The sequence below is a fragment of the Bos javanicus genome, chromosome 9 (assembly GCF_032452875.1).
Source record: "Bos javanicus breed banteng chromosome 9, ARS-OSU_banteng_1.0, whole genome shotgun sequence".
Classification (NCBI taxonomy): domain Eukaryota; kingdom Metazoa; phylum Chordata; class Mammalia; order Artiodactyla; family Bovidae; genus Bos; species Bos javanicus.
The window spans coordinates 44,915,756-44,943,082 of record NC_083876.1 but is presented as its reverse complement, the minus strand read 5'-3'; the positions used below and the strand labels follow the sequence as shown (position 1 = coordinate 44,943,082).

The 27,327-nt window shown below is 41.1% G+C and overlaps 1 protein-coding gene and 1 long non-coding RNA gene across 2 annotated transcripts in view; one reads left to right on the top strand and one right to left on the bottom strand.

Moving 5' to 3' along the window:
* BVES (blood vessel epicardial substance) overlaps positions 1–27,327 on the bottom strand; it is a 50,786-nt gene that overhangs the window by 10,314 nt on the left and 13,145 nt on the right. The window contains exons 4-7 of the mRNA XM_061427715.1: positions 25,038–25,225; positions 23,947–24,055; positions 13,644–13,811; positions 12,576–12,717 (exon numbers count right to left, since the gene is read on the bottom strand). Coding sequence (XP_061283699.1) covers positions 12,576–12,717; positions 13,644–13,811; positions 23,947–24,055; positions 25,038–25,225 — 607 coding nt within the window. The remainder of the gene's footprint in view (positions 1–12,575; positions 12,718–13,643; positions 13,812–23,946; positions 24,056–25,037; positions 25,226–27,327) is intronic.
* LOC133253904 (uncharacterized) lies at positions 3,216–12,617 on the top strand. The gene is made up of 3 exons (XR_009738493.1): positions 3,216–3,416; positions 8,077–8,255; positions 12,539–12,617. It is a non-coding gene; the product is annotated as an uncharacterized LOC133253904 (long non-coding RNA).

The following is a 27,327-nucleotide window of genomic DNA, read 5'->3' as shown; positions in this document are numbered from 1 at the left end:
GGGGCCAGTGTCCTGTGCTTTTTCATCCTGAGTCTCCTCAGGGTGTGTGATCAGGGTGGCTCCAGTGGTAACTGCTATGTGTCAGGCATCCTGTTTGAATCTTGAGTTCCCTCGGGGCTCACCATCAGGGTGGCTGTCATGAGATGACTTGACAACGGCAATATCTTGTTTACTGATACGACGGGAAGCATTTTTTTTTTTCATTGATGCGTGCTCAGTCAAGAATGCTGGAGTGGGTTGCTATGCCCTACTCCAGGGGATCTTCCCACCCCAGGGACTGAACCCACATCTCTTTTGTCTCCTGCATTGGCAGGCAGATTGTTTACCACTATTCTGAGAAAGAATTTATTCTGTTCCCACTCTATTTGCCTGAGAAAGGAAGAACTGTAGTCTTAGGATGTAACATTAAAAAGTAAAGCAAGAGTTAACTTCCAGTCCTGGGGTGACATCCAGGGGCCCCCCTCCCTCCTGGCCAACTTGCAATGTCCCAAATCCAGCCCAGTGTTTTCCTCCTCTTCTCTTGCTTTTCTCTCCTCGTGAACTGGTTTCTCCACTCTCCCCACCAAATTCCTCTCCACTCCGCAAGGTGAGCCTCAAGCCCTACCTCCTTCATTTGTAGTCTTCCCTAATTCCTTCTCTGGGGAGATTCTGTTTTCCACCACAAGACAAGTACTTGCATCCCTCCCTTACTAGAAAACAGGCATCTTGTGGGCTGTCATCACAGCCTTTTCTCTCAGGCAGCCTCTCTGAAGTACCCACATGTAGCTAGGTCCTTGATAACTACTTAGTACATGAGAAAAATCCCGCTCCAAAACTCTGCATGGGGCCTTCCCTGAGGACGTGGGGAAACCACACAACCACACACTGAACTCTGATGGGTCAAGCCAGTGGGCCACCACCAGTGGCCCTCAAAGCATGCAGGTCTGTTTACAGTAAAACCTCACTGCAAAAAGTGATTGTTATCACTGCCTTCTGTACTACACGCCTTGAGGGAAATCACTCATATCACTGATGATTCGACAGTGCTTACAGCCCAGGCAGGAGTACCGTCCGTCCGAGTCAGCATCAGCGAGGTGCATCGGTGCTGTCACCTGCTACAGAGTTTTCATCCAGTCGGCCTAGACAATCCCCAAGGGACTACCTTGTGCAAGAGGCTAGGTTAAATGTTAGGGAAATCAAACCAAACCTAGTTTCTGCCTCTGTCTTCTCAGAAACTCCATTGTACAATAGAGGAGCAATTCATCCTCACGGCATCCATATCAGTATTTCTACTTTATACTCAGAGGCTAAAGCAGAGACCACCTGGACACCTAAGAAAAAAGAATAAATAGCTGGGAGATGATGTGGATGAACCCCGTTCCCACCAGAGAGGGAACCACTGAGAAACAGAACTGGCCAGGGCAAAGCAGGAGACGCTGACAGCCCAGCAAGATTGACAGCTAAAGATTTTTTTTTTCCACACGGAGAAGACTAAATTCAGGCTGTATGGTGCATTAGAGCCCACAAGTCCCCTCATCCCAGTTCCCACCACTGCGCCTGTTGCTGTTTTCTCCATCGAGCAGACGGATGCACTGGAAAGTGACCGGAATGAAGCCTGACTTACAGCTGCCAGAAGCCGCCAGCGCCAGCAGGCTGTCTGAGCCCCGAGAGGAATCGGAGTCTCAGAGAGAGCCCACTCTTTGTCTCAGCCTCAGGTGGCCTGGCTTCTGTACCACTAAGAGCCAAGTATGACAGTCATCTGGCCCTACCTGGGAATCGGCCACAGTCGCAGCCAGGAGCTTCCTGGAGAAGGAGTTCACTGACCCTGACCTGGTGGTCTCTGCCCTCTGTAGGAGAACCACTGGTTCAGTGGAAAGACTCAGAGGCCATCACCATGCTGCCAGAAATCATTTTTGGCCACTAATGAAAACCCAATTTGGAGTGTGAACAACAACAACAAAAGAATATCCTGCTTCAAGGGGACTAGTTATATTTCAAAAATTGAGTGTTAATAAAAATTCTTTCTGCAAGCTTGCCCAGTTTTTCACTAACCTTGTGCACTGATGCATCATCAGAAGTTTGCCCAGAAGGCCCAATATCTTCCCTAAGTGTGAGAGCATGAGGAGAGAACAGAGGGAGAAATTGAGCTAATCTTTAGCTAAGTGCATTTTCAAATTACTTTTGCCTCTCAAGGACATGACGATGAGGTTCATGACCTCTGTATAATGCTTCACTTTTCATTTATTCCAAATTCTAGAGGGGCACATAATTCCATCTCCATAAATTTTCTAGGAAACTGATTTTTATCCTTCTTTTAAAGCCAGTTCTACAGTTGAGACACAGAAGTGGTTAACTGTATCTTTGATATTTATGATAATCAAGAAGCGATAACTAGCATTATTTTTGGCTTTTAGTTATCAATATCATCCAATTGCCCCTGGCTGCCAATTAACACAATTTATTCTAAAAGTAAATAAAACAAATGTCTCAGACTGAACTTCAATCCAGACTTATCAGGTGTGAACTTGTTAAACAGCTACATCAAGAATTACTTTTGCTTAGCAAAAAAAAAAAAAAAAATTCTGTCAAGAAGACATATACTTGCATGCATAGATAGCAAGGCCTGGAGAACACACACAGCAGAGCAGAACTGACTCAGCTGTGTGCCAATTCGGTGTGTTAGGTGGGAAAGAGAATGGGAGCACCAGGTAGCCATCCTGCTTAGGATGTAAGAGAGTAAGATTAAAAAACATGGGCTCTGAGCAAATGCAGAAGACAGACTTAGAGGAACCAAACAGTGGACACCTCTACTCATGCCAGACCACAGCAGGACACCCAAAGGCGGCTTTGGATCCAGGAAGCAGGGTCTCTTCTCAGCACACCTGCTTAGCAGCTTGTGCGTGAACCTTGCTGAAAAGAAAAGGAGCTGGCAATGAAGAAGCGCTTTGCGTCCTTGAGGGTTGTTGCCGGCAGAGGCAAACCAGCAAGGCGCCTCCACGGAGGATGGGCTCAGGCTGCCCTGCCAGGCCTTGTACCTTAAAGTCCCGAATTAAACACAGGAAGCCTTCTTATACACAGACCCAGGGGATCTTACATAACCATCCGTCCAAACTCTCCTATAAGTGCTAAAAAATTAGGTAGGAGAAATGCCCTTTGACAGAACTCTATCCTTATTGAGCTTATTTCTATTTTGGTGTGCTTCTGATTACATGAGGGCCTGAGGGCTTCTCCTTGCAGGAGAAAGTAAACAGACATAGTTGTTCTTATTAAATCCAGAGTGAAGGTCACACTTGTTCCAGAGAATGAGTAAGTGACCTCAAGTTTGATCTTTAAGTAAGCAAAGGACCATGATATGAAGTTTGTCAAGTGACTTCTCTCTCTGCTTCAGAAATGTTAACAAGGAATGACACTTTTATAAACTCTCCAGTATAATTGTGGTAAGATGTTTTTCCCCTTTCCTTTGTTAACTTTGATGACATTTTCTTCATTCCTTTCAAAGTGTTCTTTTATTATGTTTAACCATCTGGCCGACTGCTTTAACAAGTAATTAAAAACCTTACAGGGGTTTTTAGAATTTTAATTAGATTATACATTTTTTGATGTATGAGGATGGGGGAAAATGTAATGGCTTTTTTGCTAGAAAAGGATTATCATCCCCTTTATGCCTTTGCCTTATGTATATTATAAGACTTTGTTAAATTTAAAAAATGTGTTTTTCATTGAGGTCATAAGATTATTTCAGATTGTAGAAACTGAGTTTGGATGGAAGTTTTCTGAACAATAATACTGAAGAGTAGGTATGCCTTTAGACCTAATTTCCTTAAAGGGACTCAGCACCACTGAGGGACTCAGCAAAGAATTATACAAATTATGGCAAATGGGGAGGATTAGGAGGCTAGTGGCTCTCAAGAGGAGGTTCTCAGATCAATTCCTGGCTTCTCAGATGGGTGGTCGGGGCCCTGAGAGGCCGGGCAACAGGTGTGAGTAGTCAAGGAATAGCCTGAGTCCTCTCCTGCACTAAAGAGAAAGCTTTAGGGTTGCAGAGCTGGTGGATAAGCTCAAGGGAACAGGAAAGGCAGTTCAAGGATGACAGCTGTGTAGCAGAGCCAGAGAATCACCAGTTTGGGGTGAGGTAGGAGGGTAAGAGGCTTCATGAGGAAGGTCTGAGACAAAGGGGACATGGAACTGATGGCCGGGGAGAATAAGGATGTGAGACCAAAAAGGTAAGGATAAGGAAAAAGAGAGGCCACTAGAGATACCCATGAAAACAAAAAGCAGTAGGAAAAGGCATGGCTCAAATATCAAATAACTACTCAGACTTTAAGAAGAAATGAAATGATTCACCCAAAGCAAAAAGCCACTAGCAGATATTGGGGATCTGGTGAATAGGACGGTCCTGACAGCTAGGCATAAAAAAAAACTTTAAAGGAAAAAAGGAGAGGCATGGCAGGAAGTAAACTACGGTGGCATTATTTGTGTTTTTACAAAAGGAGAATCCATTTGAACTTATCAGAAACAGCCTCCTTTGAACAGATCAAGAATCATGATGACATTGGAACCCAAAGAAAGCAATGTAGTCACAGCCCACTATTCTGAATAAAGCATAATGTCAATATTATTCATTTGCTTTAAACTTTATAAAATAAGCCATGGATGAAGCAAGGAAGACCTAACTACAATTGGCAGAGAGAATAATCATATTTAATACCTTTTAAACCATGAACTTCCAGATGTTCAAGCTGGTTTTAGAAAAGGCAGAGGAACCAGAGATCAAATTGCCAACATCTGCTGGATCATTGAAAAAGCAGGAGAGTTCCATAAAAACATCTATTTCTGCTTTATTGACTATGCCAAAGCCTTTGACTGTGTGGATCACAATAAACTGTGGAAAATTCTGAAAGAGATGGGAATACCAGACCACATGATCTGCCTCTTGAGAAATCTGTATGCAGTTCAGGAAGCAACAGTTAGAACTGGACATGGAACAACAGACTGGTTCCAAATAGGAAAAGGAGTACGCCAAGGCTGTATATCGTCACCCTGCTTATTTAAGTTCTATGCAAAGTACATCATGAGAAACGCTGGGCTGGAAGAAGCACAAGCTGGAATCAAGATTTCCGGGAAAAACATCAATAACCTCAGATATGAAGATGACACCACCCTTATGGCAGAAAGTGAAGAAGAACTAAAAAGCCTCTTGATGAAAGTAAAAGAGGAGAGTGAAAAAGTTGGCTTAAAGCTCAACATTCAGAAAACTAAGATCATGGCATCTGGCCCCATCACTTCATGGCAAATAGATGGGGAAACAGTGTCAGACTTTATTTTGGGGGGCTCCAAAATCACTGCAGATGGTGAGTGTAGCCATGAAATTAAAAGACGCTTACTCCTTGGAAGGAAAGTTATGACCAACCTAGATAGCATATTGAAAAGCAGAGACATTACTTTGCCAACAAAGGTCCATCTAGTCAAGGCTATGGTTTTTCCAGTGGTCATGTATGGATGTCAGAGTTGGTCTGTAAAGAAAGCTGAGCGCCAAAGAATTGATGCTTTTGAACTGTGGTGTTGGAGAAGACTCTTGAGAGTCCCTTAGACTGCAAGGAGATCCAGCCAGTCCATCCTAAAGGAGATCAGTCCTGGGTGTTCACTGGAAGGACTGATGCTGAAGCTGAAACTCCAATTCTTTGGCCGCCTCATGCGAAGAGCTGACTCATTGGAAAAGACCCTGATGCTGGGGAAGACTGAGGGCAGGAGGAGAAGGGGACGACAGAGGATGAGATGGCTGGATGGCATCACCGACTCGATGGACATGAGTTTGGGTAAACTCCGGGAGTTGGTGATGGACAGGGAGGCCTGGCGTGCTGCGATTCATGAAGTCACAAAGAGTCGGACACAACTGAGCGACTGAACTGAAACTGAACTGTACATTTAACAAATGGATAAGATGGGTAATTTGTGTGTTACATGTATTTTACCACATTAAAAAACAATTTAGCAGAAACCAACACAACATTGTGAAGCAATTTTCCTCCAATTAAAAAAGCATAAAAACTTCTGCGCAGCAAAGGAAACTATAAACAAGATGAAAAGACAGCACTCAGAATGGGAGAAAATAATTGCAAAGGAAGCAACTGACAAAGGATTAATCTCCAAAATATGTAAGCAGCTCATGTAGCTCAACATCAGAAAAACAGCCCAATCAAAAAATGGGCAGAAGATCTGAACAGACATTTCTCCAATTAAGACAACAGATGGTCAATAAACACACGAAAAGATGCTCAATATCGCTCATTATCAGAGAAATGCAAATCAAAACTACAAACAGGTATCATCTCACACCAATCAGAATGGCCATAATCAAAAAGTCTACAACATTATATGCTGGAGAGGGTGTGGAGAAAAGGGAACCCTCTTGCACTTTTGGTGAGAATGTAAATTGATACAGCCACTAGGGAGAACATTATGGAGATTCCTTAAAAAAACTAGGAATAAAACTACCATATGATGGAGCAGTCCAGCTACTGGGCATATACCCCGAGAAACCACAATTCAAAAAGACACAAGTACCCACCCCAACATTTGCTGCAGCACTGTTTACAATCAGATCAGATCAGATCAGTCGCTCAGTTGTGTCCGACTCTTTGCGACCCCATGAATCGCAGCACGCCAGGCCTCCCTGTCCAACACCAACTCCCGGAGTTCACTGAGACTCACGTCCATCGAGTCAGTGATGCCATCCAGCCATCTCATCCTCTGTCGTCCCCTTCTCCTCCTGCCCCCAATCCCTCCCAGCATCAGAGTCTTTTCCAATGCACCAGGACATAAAAGCAACCTAGATGTCCAATGACAGATGAATGGATAAAGAAATTGTGGTACATACATACAGTGGAATATAACTCAGCCATAAAAAGGAACGAACTGGAGTCAGTTGTAGTGAGTTGGATGAACCTAGAGCCTGTTACACAGAGTGAAGTAAGTCAGAAAAACAAATATTGTGTATTAATGCATATTTATATGGAATCTAGAAAAATGGTACTGATGAACCTATTTGCAGGGGAGGAATGGAGATGCAGACATAGAGAATGGACTTGTGGACCCAGTGCAGGAAAGGGGGTGGGATGAATTGAAAAGCATTGATATATATACACTACCATGTGTAAAACATGTTGAGAAGTTGCTATATAACACAGGGAGCCCGGCCTGGTGCTCTGTGATAACACAGAGGGGTGGGATGGGCTGAGAGGGAAGCTCAAGAGGGAGGAGATATATATATATGTATAAAATGTTGACTAATTTGCATTGTTGTATGGCAGAAACCAACACAACGTTGTAAAGCAGTTTTCCTCCAATTAAAAAATAAATAAGAAAAAAGAAGGAATAGAAATATGTTTTCAACCTTGATTGTTGAAAAGTTAAAGAAGAGACAGGAGTTTGAAGGTAGAAGGGGAAAGAATAAGTAACTGTAGGGAAGCTAATGTCCTCACCTTAGAAGTGCTTCAGAGAGAAAGGACTTCCCGGGTGGCTCATATGGTAAAGCGTCTGCCTACAATGAGGGAGACCGGGGTTCAATCCCTTGGTTGGGAAGATCCCCTGGAGAAGGAAATGGCAACCCACTCCAGTACTCTTGCCTGGAAAATCCCATGGATGGAAGAGCCTGGTAGGTAGGCCCCAGTCCATGGGGTCGCAAAGAGTTGGACATGACTGAGCGACTTTCTTTCTTTCTTTCTTTCTTTTCAAAGAGAAAAAGGAATAGAGGTTTATATGTATTACTTAATGTTATAAATGTAAACAATAAAGGGATAAAAACTAGTCATATTTTATACTGAGCAGAAGCATGAAGGGAAGTTAAAAGTGAGCTAAGTTAGGTTAGAAGATAAAGGTTAGGAGGATAAATCAATAAATAACAGCACACTATTTAGCATTTTGGACAAAAATTGTTCCAATATGATTGCTCTTAAAGACTGGTTAGGTGGGAAGGGGTCAGTTCTTTTCATTGAAAAAAAAATTTTTATTATTTGATAACTGTATATTAACTTGATAATTTTAATTTTATTTTATTAAAAGACTGAAAGTACACAGCCCAATAAAATTCTTTTACAGTCATTTCACAGATGAGAACATGCTGGGTGAGGAGAGAGGCCGTTTAAAGAACTGGTGAGGGCTGGGGCCCTGGAGACGGTCCTGCAGCCAGGAGGAGCTTGTGCGCTAAGGTCCCAGAGGAGATGAATGGCATATTCCTTGCCATGAAAAGGGGGAAATACAACACTTACCTTGTGAAGGTAAGTGAAGATGAAATGAGAACATGTATGACAGTGGTCAGGATATGTCAGTGGCTGCAACAGGGGCTGAATATTCCCAAACAAGTTTACACTCATGCACGGGTATTTGTAAGGTCAGAGGCAAAGCAAGACCTTGGAACCAATTCAGTACTTCTTAGTTTCAGGGCTGGCGAGCGGCCCTGAGCAGGTTATTTAACCTCCCTAAGCTGCATTCTGCTCATCTACGAAGTGGGGGCACTGCTTTTCACTAGCCCTTCTGGTGGGTCCGAGAACAGTTCTTAGGCTCATCTCCGGGTCCCTACTGCCTTTCCACCTTCCCTATAATCCTGTTTGTAAGCCTACAGTTGTTCACAGGGGAAATGAAATACAAATTGGATTGAAAAGATTATTTCATGAAACTCAGAAGATGGAATTGGTTTTTTGTATATTTCCAGGTAAAGAAATATATAAGAGAGCTGAGGGAAACTTATTATGTCAGATAAGCTGCCTAGTCTTAGCAGACAAGAATACTAACCAGATGTAAACGAACTCAGCTTAGCACAGATCTGTACCCTAGGTCGGGCTTCCCTGGTGGCTCAGATGGTAAAGAATACACCTGCAATGAGGAGACCTGGGTTTGACCCCTGGGTTGGGAAGATCCCCTGGAGAAGGGAAAGGCTATCCACTCCAGTATTCTGGCCTGGAGAATTCCATGGACTACAGTCCATGGGGTCCCAAAGAGTCAGATACGACTGAGTGACTTTCACTTTCACTTTTCCCTAGGTCATATGAAATTAGTAGACTGTCCAGAGCTCCTTCTTGACATTAACAACAACAAAAAAATACTCGAAAAGGCTTTTTTGGTCAAGAAGAAATATCTCTTAACTATTCCATAGTCTGTTAAAGAAATAATAAATTTTAATTATAATTTCTGAAAAACATGGTTTAAATTAGCAAAATCTTTCAAAGATGAGTCTAACAGGCTGGATCACCTATACTGACTCAGCATTTTTAAAAAACAAACAATAGGTTATTTAACTCCAATTAACTAAAATAAAGTTCTCAACTTGCAAAGAAACATTGTATGTCCACCTGTTGCCATGACAATGCCTGTGCTCAGCACCACTTATCATGATGGAATTGCCAAGGACAGTCAGTCTGCATGTGTGTTTTATATACTACGTGTAGGGAACTAAACCTGTAAGGAGGGGAAGACAGAGATGACAAGGCACCTCGATGAGCACCTTGCTCCAGGAGCAGAGAGAAGAAAGCTTATACCTGTATAAGGGCATTAAATCCTCCTCACACATCCTGGACAACCTGTCTCACAATCACACTTCCAAACATGGAACTCAAGCAAATGAAGCAACAGGAGAGCAAAAAAGAATTAAACAGCTTTAAGAGCTGTGTTGTGATTCTGCCATCACTGTCTTCCCTCAGCCACGAGTGGCAGTGACCCAAACAGCAGCTGCTCCTTCAGTGTCCAGAGTAAGGAGGACCCAGCAGCACCTGTGTGCACGTGAGAAAGAAAGAAAGCAGCCTCTCTATCGTAGCCAGAGGTTGGGGGAACTATCTGTTAGCACTGTGTCGTCTAGTGAGAGCTAAGATACCTCTCTTCCATGCAGACTGCAGTGAAAATTAAATGTGATTATGTTTAGAGAGTACCTGAAAAAATAGTAATTGCTATTGTCAATAAACGTGTGTTCCCTTCTTTCCACTAGCATTCATGAAGCTGATACTTACTGTTGCTGAGTCCAGCTGCCCTGGCTGCCCCCATGTGTACATCAAAAATCCAGAATAATCAGAGCTTAGGCATTTGTTTTGGGGACCTCACATGCTCAAAGCGTGCTGAATTTTGTTATTTCAGCCTGACAGTCCTAAGGGATTGGTTTTGTATTCTCTGTTTTACAAGGAATGTAAATTGGATAAGTTGATGCCCTATTGATGGGTTGGGCAAAAGAAAAACAAAAACAGCCTTCCATAGTTCTGGGACAAAATCTAAGAAAAAGTAAGAACTAACCAATTTTTAATGAATCACATGGTAGGATGAATAATTCATAATTAATATCAGTGTTGTGCTCAAATACTAATGTCTTCCATTAAGCTGCAGAGGTGAAACTGAGAAACTCAGAATGAGGACTGTTAAAAGGAAGCAGGGATGAAGGTCCATCTGCTGTGCAGTTCACACACACACACACACACACACACTCAAAACTATGCATATATGTGGCTCTATGCATTTACATCATACATGTAAGAGCTTGTGTAATAAACCTGAGGCTAAAATATATATTTAATAATTAAATAAACAACATAAGCAGGCTGTACACATTTTCAGTACAGCAAAGTGCAACTGAACAAGGGAACTGAGAAGGAAAGCTGCAGCCAGCCTCTTCAGACATGGACGTTTCAATTACCCATGCAGGAAACAGCCATTTGGATTAAACTCACAATTCACTATAAGGAAGAGGGAAGGAAACAGACCAGGAATTGTGCCCTGACAATCTGATATGACAGCTCATGTCAGATTAGAAAGGTCATGCAATTTATTCCAAGTCATACAACTAACAATTATTAGAGCAAGGACCCAGGTCTGTATGCACAAGATGTGTGATCTATCCACAAGATACCCGGAAATCTAGGCTTCTGGAGGCAAGTATAGTACAGATGTTAATCTTGAAAAACTGTTCTCATTCTATTTAAACAACATACCCTAGAGAAGGTTTTCTTTTCTAAAATGTTAAAATGTCCAAAGGACTTCCCTGGTGGCTCAGATGGTAAAGAATTTGCCTGCAATGCAGGAAAACCAGGTTTGATCCCTGGATTGGGAAGATCCCTTGGATAAGGAAATGGCAACCCAATCCAGTATTCTTGCCTGGAGAATCCCCATGGCCAGAGGAGCCTGGTGGGCTACAGTCCATAGGGTCACAAAGAGTCAGACATGAATGAGCAATGAACACTTTCACTTTCAAAATGTCCAAAAGCTTTAGATTATACAATAAAATACTACAGAAAAACCAAGCTGATTTTAAGAAAATGAATGGCCGTCCCATATACTGCTTGTTCTCAGGGCTTCCTCAGCAATACTGCAGAACTATAAAAACTACAAAAAAAGCCATTCTACAGGAAGAATAATCACATACAGTATTTCAGTGTAATTCCCCTTCTTCTGGCCTTTCTTAGAAATCACTGTACAAGTAATTAAGATGGGTCCATTGGAAAATGCTTATTAATGATCACCAAAATGTTTCAATAAGGCAGTAATACATCTGACATGCTAGTAGATTCAGAGTTTCGTCAACCTCAGTTGTACTTTCAAAAAGTTACTTTGGAATAAAATATAGCCATTTCCAGGTTCTCATCTGTATTATTTCTGAAATCTCCTTTAGGCCCATAATGCATTTCTGTGCCTAGTCTTTGCTTTGACACTTACACCAATTACATGGCCTTGTCAATTCCAGCAATACTGTGCATTAAAATCCTTAATCCATTTTCTCTAAAGCATCCAAAGTTACAAGACCATTTACATACATGTTTAGGATTGTTGAATGTGTATCTGATGTGTATCTGGAGGTTCTTAAAGTTTCTTTGGTTTTACATATGATTGCAAAGATGAATAGTTTTTAGTTCATGCACTGAGAGAATCTGCCTGTCTGCTATTTCCCATGAATTGGTTCAACATTCTTACACTGCCATTATTGGAATAATTCTTATTATAAAATAATTTTAAGTATTAACATTAAGCATCTCTTGAAATAATTCTGTTTCATCTTATTAACCTCAACATCTGTGTCATTAGTGCTATTTAAAATGTTTTAAAGCAATCTAAGCTGCTTAATAGCAGAATCTAGAAAAACTTGCCTTTTGGTGACTGAGGGGACTCACAGTGGAGCTGAGTGGCCTCCTTCATCTTCGGGAAAGTTCTGTTAACTGATCACCTGTTAACTCTAGGTGGTCACATTGAGATAACTAGCTGGCAGTATAACCTCCAGCTGTTGCTTCCCACCATTTTAAACACTGGGTGTAGTTTCCACAAAAATCATGAAAACAAGAAGACCATGCCCAGAAAGCCATATGGACTGTTTCATACTATTCCACTCAATAGATTGAGAAAAGTATATGGCAAAACAAGTGGACAACTTCTGAAATGGAAATAGGAGTTCTAGAGTTAGATTTTAACTGATGGGCAATAGAGAAAAAAAGCTAGAAAAGGTGATTATTTTTATTGTTGCCTTTAGGTTGTCAAATAATTTCAACTTGAAAAGTTACTTTCCTGATCAAAGTTGTCATTTGTCCTTTTCTAGCAACATCCATCAGAATCCCAGGGTGGGGATAACTTACGAAGAGAGGATACGCTGGAGGTGCCCCGAAGAAACTGGTGTAAGCCTTCTTCGTCTTCGCTGGAGCTGACTATACTGTTCCTCATTTCTAGCATGGACAACTGAGTGCAAAGGCTGAGCTGGTGGTCCAACTTTTTGATCTTCTGTAAAGCAAAGTTTTAAGATTTCTGAGTGCTACGGGACTTATATCATAGCTTTCCTGTAAGTAGCATTTACTTTTCCTTGAAATAAAGAACTGTTGGTACATAGTCCCAAATAAATAGTAGCTATAATTTTTTATTATAAGCTATTACTACAAATACATTATAAAAATTTAATATACTCACTGGACTATTTATTAATCTGAAAAATGCTAAGCACCAACCTAATTTGATAACAGCCTAGACAAGATAACTTGAAGAGTGCACACACCCATACTCATAGTCCCTGGGGAACAATACTTATGGAAACAATGTTTTGCAAGTTCTCTTCTGTACTCATTTAAATTTCTTTCTCATCAAACATGGGGAAATGAAGATCAAATTGTTGAAGATCCAAACAGCTCTGAAATGCCTAACTGAATGGCCACAGGCTTCCATCCTATACCTCTCTTGTCACTTATGGGTTTTCTGGAAAGGGACCTGGTCAGTAGGATGTGCAAGGCTGGAAGACACGGGGTTAAAATGCCAACCGCCTGCTTGCTGGGGTTGATCAGCATTTATCAGTCTGCCCTGCCTCCCCTGGCCTACACACATCGCCCTTAGTCCTCCGTCTCAATTACCATCTTCTTTAGATTCCTTGAAAGACATATTATGAAGAGGACAGCACATCCTCACTACACATGAGGTGGCTGATATGCACAGACACCTCACTAGGTCATGGGAAATATAATAATTACATGGTATTTTCTCACTCTTGAGAAATGATCCCCTGAAGGGTCTCTCAATTATAAGCATCCCCACTTCATTTAACAAAGAACTAATTCATGATTAGTTAATGAAGATTCAGGAACCTATACACTGCATAAAGGAGGGATACCTCACTCTACATATGTATTTAACAAAGTGAAAGGACTCAGAAAAATACGTACTTTATCGTTTAAGGTGGGATCATTCAATGAGTAGAGCTTGTTTGTAATGTCTTTTCCTATTAGATACCTAAATATTTCATACAGAAAAGGCTCTGATTCCAGAAAGTACGTTAATCTTTCTCTTGACCAGCATAAAAATCTGCAATTATCATCTGCAATAATGGTGACCTGCCAAAGAAACAGAAAGAAAAATGTATATGAATTATGATGTCAGTAATGTGGGACAAGGGAAGAGTGGAATAATTGAGTGGATATTATTGTAGCAATGTTTTATCATATAAGTTAAAATAGGATTCATAAACATAAGCTTCTATAAATATAACATTATATTTAAAATCAAGCAGTCTGTACACTGGGCTTCCCAGTGTACAGTGAAGAACCCGCTTGCAGTGCAGGAGACATAAGAGATGGAGGTTCAATCCCCAGGTCAGGAAGATCCCCTGGAGGAGGGCATGGCAACCATTCCAGTATTCTTGCCTGGAGAATCCTCATGGACAGAGGAGTCTGGTGGGCTATGGTCATTGGGTTGTAGGAAGTCAGACATGACCAAAGCAACTGAGTATGCCATCGGCAGACTAAATGAAAATAAAGTCTTCAGGTTTTGTTGTTCTGTTTTGTGAGGTCTGGTGATAGAAGATTGGCCTCCATGTCAATAGTACTGCTAGAGTGTACTAGACTGATGTCCCAATTGGGTGTTCAGGATGGCTAAATATTTCTTTATACCTGGATTATTATACTAGAGAATGAAAAAATGAACTCATGTGAATTGATTTTAGGACCCAGATTGTCATTGATGAACAAGGCTAGTAGGGGTCCTTTTTGGTTCCTTCTGTCATAGGTATTTCTCGTGTGTGGACTACCAAGGGTAGCACAATGGGGACACACAGAGAAGCCCCAGCCAGCTCAGAACTGGGAAGCATACTATTTCCTTTAGTGTCATTACATAAGAAAGTGGGAGAGCGTTGTAATTGCACTGTGCAGAGCTCAAATATTCCGTAAAGAAATCCTCTCTCCAGAACGAGGAGCTCATCCTCACATGCCCTTCCTCCCATGCAGGTCCTTCCATCAGCTTCACATGGCATGCCTATCACTGAACTCCAGCTCATCTGTGGACCATTCTCTCTCCTGAGCACCCTGAGGGCAGGGACTGCATCTTCATACTGAGTGCCTGGCTTTCAACACAGAGTGGTGCTCAGTGCAGATTTACTGATGAAGGAATTAACAGATGAACACAAATACTTAAGGCAAAAAGTGTTTTTATATCTTTAACATTAAACCCAATGCCTTTCCAAGTGGGAGATTAATAAAAGTTTTCAAAATTGACATGAAGTCATATCTGGGCTCAGAGCAAATGTTTCCAAAGGAGCTCTTTACCCTTTGTTAGTCAGAACTAAATGTATTTCAGATGACAAGAAAACCCAGCTTCTCTCCTTGTGTCAGTGGCTGAAATCTGATCCTTAGTAACTCAGAGGGTTTGACTACAAAAGATGGGTCAGTGTTCCCAGGAAAATAAAACTGTACTTATTTATCATGTTAAATAATGTTAAAATATTACATTAAATAATATTAAATAATAAATCCACCAAACCAAATACATTGGCATTTAAGAAACACATCAGCAGCTCTATGGTTCCATAAAATGCTAAATTCCATTTATTCTTTCAATATACATTGTTAGGCTAGTAATTTATGCCAGACCCAGTTCAAGGCACTGAGGTTATCACGGTGAACAAGAAAACAAGATACCTGCCCTGTGATGCTTACATTAGTGGAGGAAGCTGATAATAAAGAAATGTGACAATCTCAGGTGGCAGTAAGGACAGGACAGGAAAAAATGGAAGAGAATGACTAGGAAATTCCAGGTACACATAATGCCCTTCCTTTAAGAATGTATTGCATTTTGAAACATTTAAGGTGCTTTTATATCTATCATGTAAGCAGATCCTTAAAACTGCCTTTGAGATAAGACAGATAACATTCTTCCTCATTTTCCAGATGCCAAATAAGCACCAAAAAATTTATATATGGACACATGTTAATGAACAGTGGAATGAGTGCTTCTGACTTCCAGCCCAGACATGTTTTCCCACCAGGTGGGAAATCCAATATGTTCTAGATTCATCAAGACAACCACCGAGAAAGCCATTTGGTGAAGTAAGCATAAGGCTGACTCACCATCGAGAATCCTCTGTGTAAAGAACAACTGAACATACTGTCATAAAGCCTACATTCTAGTGGAGCAAGCTGGTAGTAAGTAAGGATACGCGACCAAGAACAAAAAGATTTATAGGAAAAGAAATATAAGATCAAGAGACATAGAAGCCTGTCCTTAGGAGTTCCCAGAAACAGTAGGAGATGAGTATGTAAACAAAAGGCGACTGAATAATATTCTCGAGGAGGGAGTGTTTTCAGAGAACGTGAGCACCGGGCATTCAGGATGACCCAGTCCTGCACCCAAGCATTGAAGAAAGGGTTAGAAGAGTTGAAGTCCCTTCATTCTGCAAAGACGTCATCCATGCCTTTGGAAGATACAATTCATGCACAGTGGGGGAAGAAGTAAAGGAGGAGTTGGAAATCACCCAGGAAAAGAAGAAGCCATTGCACAGGTGATGTATTGCACATGCATTTAACTTTTATTCAACCATTTTAATGACCTCAGGTTTTCCATGAGGTGAAAATACTTTTAATATGATATTATAGTTTGCTCAGAACCATTGCTTAGAACTATTTTTAAAAATTGAAGTTTAGTTGATTTAGTGTTTCAAGTATATAGCAAAGGGATTTGTTTATACATATATATGTCTCCTTTTTCAGATTCTTTTTCATTATAGGTTATTATAAGATTGAATACTGTTCCTTGTGGCATCAAATCGGGAAAGGAGTACATCAAGGCTGTATATTGTCACCCTGCTTATTTAATTTGTATGCAGAGTACATCAAGCAAAATGCTGGACTGGATGAAGCACAACCTGGAATCAAGATTTCCAGGAGAAATATCAATAACCTCAGATATGCAGATGACACCACCCTTATGGCAGAAAGTGAAGAGGAACTAAAAAGCCTCTTGATGAAAGTGAAAGAGGAGAGTGAAAAAGTTGGCTTAAAGCTCAACATTCAGAAAACTAAGATCATGGCATCTGGTCCCATCACTTCATGGCAAATAGATGGGGAAACAGTGGAAACAGTGGCTGACTTTATTTTTGGGGCTCCAAAATCACTGCAGATGGTGATTGCAGCCATGAAATTAAAAGACGCTTGGTCCTTGAAAGAAAAGTTATGACCAACCTAGATAGTATATTAAAAAGCAGAGACATTACTTTGCCAACAAAGGTCCATTTAGTCAAAGCTATGGTTTTTCCAGTAGTCATGTATGGATGTGAGAGTTGGACTATAAAGAAAGCTGAGCGCCGAAGAATTGATGCTTTTGAACTGTGGTGTTGGAGAAGACTTGAGAGTCCCTTAGACTGCAAGGAGATCCAACCAGTCCATTCTAAAGGAGATCAGTCCTGAATATTCACTGGAAGGACTGATGCTGAAGTTGAAAGTCCAATACTTTGGCCAGCTGATAGGAAGAACTGACTCATTTGAAAAGACCCTGATGCTAGAGAAGATTGAAGGCAGGAGGAGAAGGGGACAACAGAGGATGAGATGGTTGGATGGCAGAACCAACTCAATGGGCATGAGTTTGAGTGAACTCCGGGAGTTGGTGATGGACAGGGAGGTCTGGTGTGCTACAGTCCATGGGGTTGCAAAGAGTCAGACGTGACTGAGCAACTGAAGTGAACTTCTGCTATATAGCAAAGTGATTCAGTTATACATATATACATTCTTTTTTAATATTCCTTTCCATTATTGTTTATCATAGGAGTTGAATATAGTTCCCTGTGCAATACAGTAGGGCCTTGTTGTTTAAACATTCTATACTTAATACCTTACATCTGCTAACCTGAAACGCCCACTTTATCCCTAACTCCCACCTCTATGGCAACCATAAATCTGTTTTCTATGCCTGTGAGTCTGTTTGTTTTGTAGATAGGTTCATTTGCACCATATTTTAGGTTCCACATATAAGTGACATCATATGGTATTTGTCTTTGTCTTTCTGACTTACTTTACTTAGTTTGATAATCACTAGTTCCATTTCAGTTCACTTCAGTCGCTCAGTTGTGTCCAACTCTTTTCGACCCCATGAACCGCAGTACGCCAGGCCTCCCTGTCCATCACCAACTCCCAGAGTCCACTCAAACCCATGTCCATTGTGTCGGTGATGCCATACAACCATCTCATCCTCTGTTGTCCCCTTCTCCTCCTGCCCTCAGTCCTTCCCAGCATCAGGGTCTTTTCAAATGAGTCAGCTCTCCGCATCAGGTGGCCAAAGTATTGGAGTTTCAGCTTCAACATCAGTCCTTCCAATGAACACCCAGGACTGATCTCCTTTAGGATGGACTGGTTGGATCTCCTTGCAGTCCGTGGGACTCCCAAGAGTCTTCTCCAACACCACAGTTCAAAAGCATCAATTCTTCGGCACTCAGCTTTCTTCACAGTCCAACTCTCACATCCATACATGACCACTGGGAAAACCATAGCCTTGACTAGATGGACCTTTGTTGGCAAAGTAATGTCTCTGCTTTTTAATATGCTGTCTAGGTTGGTCATAACTTTCCTTCCAAGGAGTAAGTGTCTTTTAATTTCATGGCTGCAGTCGCCATCTATAGTGATTTTGGAGCCCAGAAAAATAAAGTCAGCCACTGTTTCCACTGTTTCCCCATCTATTTGCCATGAAGTGATGGGACCAGATGCCATGATCTTAGTTTTCTGAATGTTGAACTTTAAGCTAACTTTTTCACTCTCTTCTTTCACTTTCATCAAGAGGCTCTTTAGTTCCTCTTCACTTTGCCATAAGGGTGGTGTCATCTGTATATCTGAGGTTATTGATATTTCTCCCAGCAATCTGGATTCCAGCTTGTGCTTCTTCCAGCCTAGCGTTTCTCATGATGTACTCTACATAGAAGTTAAATAAGCAGGGTGACAATATACAACCTTGATGTACTCCTTTTCCTATTTGGAACCAGTCTGTTGTTCGATGTCCAGTTCTAACTGTTGCTTCCTGACATGTATACAGGTTTCTCAAGAGGCAGTTCAGGTGGCCTGGTATTCCCATCTCTTTCAGAATTTTCCACAGTTTATTGTGATCCGCACTAGTTCCATTTATGTTGCTCAAATGACTGAGTAATATTCCATTATATGTATGTACTACATCTTGATCCATCCGTTGATGGACATTTAGGTTTCTTCTATGTCTTGCTGCTGCTGCTGCTAAGTCGCTTCAATTGTGTCCGACTCTGTGCAATCCCATAGACAGCAGCCCACCAGGCTCCCCCGTCCCTGGGATTCTCCAGGCAAGAATACTGGAGTGGGTTGCCATTTCCTCCTCCAATGCATTAAAGTGAAAAGTGAAAGTGAAGTCGCTCAGTCGTGTCTGACTCCTAGCGACCCCATGGACTTCAGCCCACCAGGCCCCTCCGTCCATGGGACTTTCCAGGCAAGAGTACTGAGTGGGTTGCCATTGCCTTCTCCAATGCATTAAAGTGAAAGTGAAAGTGAAGTCACTCAGTCGTGTCCGACTCCTAGCGATCCCATGGACTGCAGCCCACCAGGCCCCTCTGTCCATGGGACTTTCCAGGCAAGAGTACTGGAGTGGGTTGCCATTGCCTTCTCCGATGTCTTAGCTATTGTAAATAGTGCTGCAATAAACAATGGGGTGCTTGTATCTTTTTGACTTATAGCTCTATATGGACATATGCCCAGGAGGTAGATTGCTGGATCATATGGTAATTCTATATTTAGTTTTCTGAGGAACCTCCATACTGTTTTCTATGAGGGCTGCACCAACTTACATTCCCACCAACCACCCTCTCCAGGCCAATCTGACCAGTGTGAGATGGTACCTCATTGTAGTTTTGATTTGCATTTCTCTAATAATTAGCGATGTTGAGCATCTATTCTTGTGCCTATTTGCCATCTGTATTTCTTCTTTGGAGAAATGTCTGTTTAGGTCTTCTGCTCATTTTTTCATTGGACTTTTTGTTGTTGTCAAGTTGTATGAGCTATTTGTATATTTTGGAAATTAAGCCCTTGTCAGCTGCATCGTTTGCCAATATTTTCTCCCATTCTGTAGGTTGTCTCTTCATTTTGTTGATGGTTTCCTTTGCTGTGCAAAAGCGTGTAAATTAGGCCCCATTTGTTTGTTTTGTTCTAATTTCTATTGCCTTGGGAGACTGACCTAAGAAAACATTGGTATGATTTATGTCAGATAATGTTTTGCCTATGTTCTAAGAGTTTTATGGTATTATGTCTTATGTTTAAGTCCCTAAGCCATTTTGAGTTTATCTTTGTGTGGGTGAGAGGGTGTATTCTAACTTCATTGATTTACATGTGACTAAGCAACCATTTTTTATTGATGGTTGAAAACTACTTTAAACCTGTTTAAATTATTATTCATATAATAAGCTATGTGTGCATGCTAAGCCACTTCAGTTGTGTCCACCTCTTTGTGATCCTTCAGACCATAGCCCCCCTGGCTCCTCTGTCCATGGGATTCTCCAGGCAAGAATACTGGAGTGGATTGCCATGTCCTCCTCCAGGGGATCTTCCAACCCAGGGATGGAACCTGATTCGTATGTCTCTTGCATTGACAGGAGGGTTCTTAACCACTAGCAATACCTGGGAAGTTGAGTCTTCCAAGTCAAGGTCAAGCATTTAGTTGGAAGCAGGTAGTTAGCATATTGACTGAGGTCATTTCACTCGATAGCTAATGCTTCATTTCTGTCAAATAGACAGTTTTACGTAACGATTTCCTGTCACAGCAGCCAAGTGAAACATATCTTTAATGAGGAATTTTTTGAAGCACCTAGGAATTCTTAAAGCTTCCATAAAATACATTGCTTTTTAGATTATTAGGGTATCTCGGCAGTGCCATGCTTGAGTTCTTGTGAAGAATTTTACAGAAGAAATAAAAGCCTACACAGTAGTGGAAGACAAAAGAATTTCTCTCAAGTAGAGAGTTAGACAAAGCATTTGTAACCAGGTTTGCTGCAATTACTCAAGGTGCTGGATTAGTCCCAAACCAATCTTACACCCTCACTTAATGAAAATACCTTATCAAGAACCAGGGTGTCGGAGGGAAATGCTGAATGTGCTAGCATGGGAAATGGCAGTCTGACATTATGACTGACTGACTGTCCTCAGGGGAAAATTTATTATTTTCTTTGTGTACTACACAGCATTTCACACATGAAAATGTCCCAGAAGTGGTCCATTCAGCTAATTTTTATTGAGTTCTCATCTGCACTAAAACACAGCAGAGCCAAGGCTGGCAGATTAAATTACTTTGCAACTTAACCCAAAGATTTACTTAACACTAAGAGAAGGTTTTATTTAAAAGCAGTTAAAACTCAGTGTTCCTTTATTTCACCAGAGCCTGGACATCTGCCTCCAAGACATTCTTTTTCCCTTAAAGTCAATAAAGGTTTGTTTTTCAAGCTTCACAGCACAGGATGTGCTATCGATTATGGGAAGGCAACAGCGGGAGGTAGAACCCAAAAGAAAAATGAAAATGGCAAAGCTCACTGAGATGAAATAACTGTACAAAGAAGAAATAAGACACAAAACACTACTTCTGCCTTTTGTGATATTGATACTCAAGATTCTCCCAAGAGTTCTCAGCAGCAGCCTGTGTCTGTAGGTCCTAGCGGAGTACCAAGGGAGCAGCTGGATGTTTAGAGTTGGTATGTCAGCTCTGTCACTGCCTGTCATCATAATTACTGCACGTTCCTGAATGACATTCACTGTGTGATCTCAAGGGACAGCCGCCAATTCTACTGGCTTCCTTTCCTCCTCTCATCCTACTGCTGAATTCACTAGCACCCCTACCAAAGAATGAATTTAAAGAAGCAAAAATGCGAAGGAAGCAGCGCCTTGTCAGAACACTTATAACTCTCCAGAGTTAGAGAAAAATGAAATTAGCAGGTAAAAGTGTATGTGGGTGCAGAAGTCTGGCCACTGACAATTTCAAGTGTCCTCTGCCATTGGCATAGAGAGCGAAAAGGTGATCCTGGGAGCACATGATGGTTTTCATCTGGGAACTCGCTTCAGGAAGAGGCAATATACTCCTACACAGATGTGCAACAGCTATTTTTACTCTTGAGTATCCGCCAATAGGAACATTTGGTGAACAATCAACACAGAATCTCTCCCGAGGGCTTACTCTGATGGGAGTCTTCTCCAACTGTACGGGACTTAGGCTCGATGATGCCAGAGCAGTTTTTATCCATTGATCAATCAGCCACACCAGACTGTATGCAGAGAAAAGCTAACTAGTGCTTGGGGAGGCTGAACCAATATCTTTCACCCAGTTAGGGTACCTTGAGTTTGGTCATGTTTTTAGAAACATGAGAAGCAAATCAATCATGAGGACTATTTCTCAAATGCCAAATCCCAATCCCTGAGAAGTGTGATGAGGGGTAGAAATTCCTTTGTATGTTAATTTAATTACACATATAATTTGAAGTCCGGTGTTAAAGACAGTACATGCTATGTCCCAGGGGCTACAAGCTGCTGGAAACGCAGGAGGTTCAGTCCCCTTCTCTTCCCCAAATGCTGGTCTCTTCAGGTTCCTATGAAACAGTTATTGTGCAAAATCACTTGCTACTATAAACAGAAATAGATGCAACAGATAAATGTTGGGCTTTGGAAGAAGAAAGTGGAAGCAGGTCAGAGGAAAAGAGGGAGAGAGGAAAGAAGTAGCCCTGGACCAGTTTATAGATGGTGGTGATTAAAGATACTGTAAGAATAAATCTCAGTGCAGAGCTGACCCCAGAAAAACCCAAGGGAGTGTGTAAGTTAGAGGAGGCAGGATGTAGGTTCTGCTTTTTCCTCCTGTATCTTTAGCTCAGCAAGCCTGGGGACAGCATTGCAGCCAGGTAGTAAATTTATATGAGACCCTCTAGTAAATGCACATAACTTTAACACGTTGTGTGGTTATTCAGGCAGGGTAGGAGCACGGCAGGCCTGAAACCATTGTAAATCCACTTAACTAGTGTCTGTGAATGTCCCTTTGTATCTCCATGTGGCATCCCCAAGAGTGTGGCATCTCAACATGAGACTCAACAATAAGACTTTGTCACCAAGAAACACTGATTTTTCCTCTGTCAGGTGGTAGCATCCCCTTCTATTCCATTTCCCACCTGAATGTTTACATTTACCCTCCTGTCAGTAATGCCTAATGTGGCTCCCATTCATAAGAAACCCTATTCTCAGGATACTTCCTTACTGCTGTTTAGCTAGAGGCTCAGGCTAAGGAAACTCTCATCCATTTTCTTGGTTACTTTCCTGACAATACTGAGGGGAATAAAACAGATGACAGCTGGACATTTACAGGAAGAATCAGAACAAAGTATCACATAATGCAGCATTTTCATTTTTTTAAGATATTAAAAGAGTCAGGCTGAGTACTTCAAATTATTCTAACTGTAAAGAACTTCATTCTTTGCCCTTAAATATATTTATTACATTTAAGAGTATAGTGGTTAAATTTTTTTTTCATGAGGATTAACAAAGTAGGTTCTCTAGGGCAAAATCAATTTCCTGCTTTTCCACAGTAAAAGTAACCAATTACATGTTTTAAGAACACTGATTATCCATGACTGAACTTTTCCTTTTTTTTTTTTAATAACAAAAGCATTAGATGTTCTCTATGGGAAAAATATAAAAATTCAACTAAACAAAAAGGAAGATAACAAAGCAATCAAACTTTCAGAAATATGTGTTAACATAATAGCTAAATTAGGATATATCTTTCTAGATCTCTTCTTGGGTACCTATACACACCACTTTCAGTTTAACAAGGAACTTCCCTGATGGTCCAGTAGTTAGGAATCTGCCTGCCAGTGCAAGGGACACAGATTTGATCCCTGGTTCAGGAAGATCCCACATGCTACAAAACAACTAAGCCCTTACCACAAGAGAAGCCACCTTCAATAAGAAGCCTACACATCACACTGAAGGGTAACTCCCATTCTCTGCAGCTAGACAAAAGCCCACATGCAGCAATTAAGACCCAGGACTGCCAAAAATAATTTTTTTTTAAATTTTTGCAAAAAATGGGATCATACTATATATACCATATGGTAATCTCTTTTTTCAATAAATCATGGCCACTTTTCCATCCATATCCTTTGGATTTTGAATACGACATTAATTGAATAAGACATTCAATCTTCTTTAAAATCATGCCAAAACATACCTGGAATTTTTCACCTTTGTGCATCTGGGTTGATCTAAATTCAGGAGAATCTATAAAGGCACAGGGGTAAATGTTATGCAGAAAATGTCCTCGATAGGAAACCTTCATTCTGATAACAGAAATTAGTGTTAATAAATGCATAATAATTCACACATAACATGACAAGCCTTAAAATCTCCATAATCTTTATGGGTTTTTTTATTTTGTAAAAACTTAAACACCCCACAGGAGACTGACTTAATTAAAAAGCACTTCCCGGGGCACACGTATAAGTTTCAAAATGAGTTTCACTAACAACAAGGGGAAAAAAGTGTCCATATTGAAGCAGACATGTCTAATTTCATGAGTGTCTAGCTGCTGCTGCTGCTGCTGCTAAGTCACTTCAGTCGTGTCCGACTCTATGCAACCCCATAGACGGCAGCCCACCAGGCTCCCTTGTCCCTGGGATTCTCCAGGCAAGAACACTGGAGTGGGTTGTCCTTTCCTTCTCCAATGCATGAAAGTGAAAAGTGAAAGTGAAGTCGCTCAGTCATGTCTGACTCTTAGTGACCCCATAGACCGAAGCCCACCAGGCTCCTCCATCCATGGGATTTTCCAGGCAAGAGTACTGGAGTGGGGTGCCATTGCCTTGTCCGAGTGTCTAGCTGGAATGACCACATAATTCATTATTCAAACTGGTACACTTCTGAGAGAGAACAGACAATGCTGTCTCCCCAGGAGACTGATATTCCTAGAAGTTGCATTTTTGTGATATTCAAAAAAATAAGCAAGTCACCTCTAAAACACGCATAAGCTTCTTAAATTTTAATACCCAATTTAAACCTATTTCAGTTCTGCCTCATTAAACTTACTAAAAAGGTGAAAATTATTCACAAGTAAAAATCCTGATAGCAACATGATTCACTGAGATAAATCCTACGTAACTTTACCACGTTACTCTCTAACATTCTATAATGCAGTTGTCCAGATGAAAATTTACCTCCATGACCGCTTACTCCATTAGTTGGCAACATTCCCTTTCTTTCATTTCCTACCCAGAGGCCAGAAGATTCCAGGCAAGCAAGGCATTTTGATTTCCATAGAGCACTTACTTTCCTTTCAGGAGAATACTCAGACGGTCGTCAACTGAGGTTAGCTCCTCTACAGCATAGCTTTCACCCTTTTTCAATGTTTGGATCATGCAAAACTGTCCAGTTAATCTTCTGAACAAATCTGGAGACACACGGAGGGGTTCAAACAATCGCCGGTAGATGCTTTTGAGTTCCTTTTCGATCTTTACCTGAAAGGAAGCAGTGACCGAATGCCACATCTAATGCAGCAACCCCGAAACATCAGCTGCTGTGGTCTAAGTAGAGTTTTCAGAATAAATGGATCTGCAATATATGCCATCACCCTTCTATATTTTGGTCAGTGGAATCTGACACCGAGAGTAAGTGGTGATGTAAGTTTAGATGCTAAAAGGGCACGTTTGCAGTTAAGCTGAACTCGGACAGCATATGGTGAAGATCTGCATCGTTGATTACATCTCCTTCTATGCACTGTCAAGCAACCGTGGAGGTTCTGATTGTTGTCACAGGATTCACCTTGCCCATCTTAGCATTTTCTATAAATAACATATTAATAAAAGCTTTTCATTTTAGAACATTTCTGTTTCACAGAAGGAAGTTACACTAACTCTGAAATATTACAGCAAGGAAATAAGTACATAAATTAGGAATCAACTTGGAAATAAATTTACGAAGATTGATGCATTAAATGTTTTACTTATGTGCAATTATTATCCAGTGAGTTAATACAGGAAATCAAATATCCTTAGCTGTAATTACTACTTCTCATGTATTTATTCCAAAGCAAAGTGAAGAATGTAAAATTCAAATGGCTCAGTCGCCTCTGTTGTCAGACTATCCAAGGCCAAGTCAAGCCTATCTGTATGCCCAGCATTAGTCTGGGAAATCTGTACTGCATGCAAATGAACTTCTATGTTCAAGTGATCATCCATCTCAATGAAATCTGTGGCAGCTATGCCATGAAGCTACAAACCCAGGAGATCAGGGCTGCTCAGATGTTACTTGCAGCCTTTCTGACACTCTCACTTTCCTGCTGTTTCATTTTAATGAAGAATTAGCATTTATATTTTTCAAAAAGATAGGCTTATAGCCCGAGAAGAAACAAAAGCACAGATACTGAGTGATTTACTTCCTTGGTGGCACTATCACATCAATGACTACTGAATCTTATGTTCAGAACGTGGGATTCTAGTAAGTTCTGATATTGAGAAGCTGAAATCCTTATTATTACTATCATCTACCTTCTCCACTCTAGAGCTTTCATAATGAGTGTTTAATTCATAGATGTCTCACTTTCAGCATGCACACTAGCCAGTGTGGCACGATGAACATATGAACTGAAAAAACTGACTTAAATTCATAATCAGCTCATCCGGCCAGCCTTAGCTCAAGCCCCAGTTCTTCCATGAAGCCCTATAAATTCCTCTCTTTGAAAGCATTCAGTTATCACAGGTTTTCTTGAGCACCAGTTACGTGCCAGCCATGCTTGGCTGTAACAGGGAACACAACAGTAAGTGTGGTAGATGATCCCATTGTGTGCAGCTCCTGGCTGCTTCCACCCCTGAAAGAGGATCGTATATCCTCTTACCCCATCCTACTCCACATCATCAGGCTTGGTCATGTCAGTTGCTCTGGCAAGCAGAATGGATATATGCTCCTTCTGAGCAGAAGTTTTAAGAAACAGTAAGTGTTTCTTTTGTTCTATTTTTCTCTCTGCCGTGACAATGCATGTCCAAATAGAACCTGCTGCTTCAGCAGAGGCCCTGAAATGACGAAGACACGTGGAATAGAATTACAGCTGTACACAGCTGCCACAGTCCATATATTAGGTGAGTGAAGAAAAAAGGTGTTGCTATTATATGGCACTGAGACTTTCAGACTGTTAAACAGCATCACGTAGTGAAAACTGACTAGTACAGTAAGCAAAACAGAGTGGGTTACAATGTTTGAGGAGGTCACAATCTAGTGGAATGTCTATGACACATATCAATCTGTATCAGGGAAATTGTCACTTCCTAAGAATTATCGTTTCTAACACTTTTCTATGTGCATGTCTGGCCTTGAACATAAGATTAGAGCAAGCATGTTGTCTTTTGCTCTACTGAATATTTGTATGTGCTTTGACAGTCACCAGTCAACAAACAGCTGTGCAGTGATTGCTAGAGGCCATGCTATTTTCCTTTTCTGTTAGCATCAATTTGTTCTTGGTATGACCAAGGAAACACAGCAAGAAAATTGGATTGGAAAAGAAAAAGTTAGATATTACTGTTTTCATTACAACTCACTGAAAATGGTGATTTCCTTAAATGAGTAT